This window comes from Merops nubicus, unplaced genomic scaffold, assembly GCF_000691845.1.
Source record: "Merops nubicus isolate BGI_N331 unplaced genomic scaffold, ASM69184v1 scaffold19793, whole genome shotgun sequence".
NCBI lineage: Eukaryota > Metazoa > Chordata > Aves > Coraciiformes > Meropidae > Merops > Merops nubicus.
Window position 1 is genome coordinate 14,333 of NW_008599812.1, and position 392 is coordinate 14,724.

General features: G+C 60.5%; 1 protein-coding gene across 1 annotated transcript in view; it reads right to left on the minus strand.

The window, feature by feature from the left end:
- Positions 1 to 200: 200 nt before the first annotated feature.
- The window catches only part of DBH (dopamine beta-hydroxylase (dopamine beta-monooxygenase)), a 14,999-nt gene continuing 14,807 nt past the window's right edge, over positions 201 to 392 (minus strand). Inside the window, exon 14 of the mRNA XM_008937531.1 lies at positions 201 to 205. Within this exon, the coding sequence (XP_008935779.1) occupies positions 201 to 205 (5 nt within the window). The remainder of the gene's footprint in view (positions 206 to 392) is intronic.

Genomic DNA, 392 nt, shown 5'->3' on the forward strand with positions numbered 1-392 from the left:
CATCCGTGCTTGGGTGCCAGCGTGGGAGGGCACCCGCGGAGCCACCCTGAGCCAGGCAGGACCACGGGGCACTGGAAGGCTGGTACGCTGCTCCCACGCAGGTCTTTGCTCCGTGCCTCAGTTTCCCTGCAGGAAAACAGTCTCCCCCCACCCCCCCCGGGGCCGTGCTGGGTTTGACACAATAGCAAACCTCCATATTATTATTCTGGGGGTGGAAAGCAGCATTACTCAGAGCCAGGATTGCTAATAACACACTAAATATAGCACTTTCCATCTCCAGAGTACTTTCTGAACTCTAGCTGGTGAGCCCTAACCCCCCTGCAGAGCCAGGGCACCGGCTGGCATCGCTGTGTGGGCAGGGATGCCCGGAGAGCGGGGGGACGAGGGTCCTC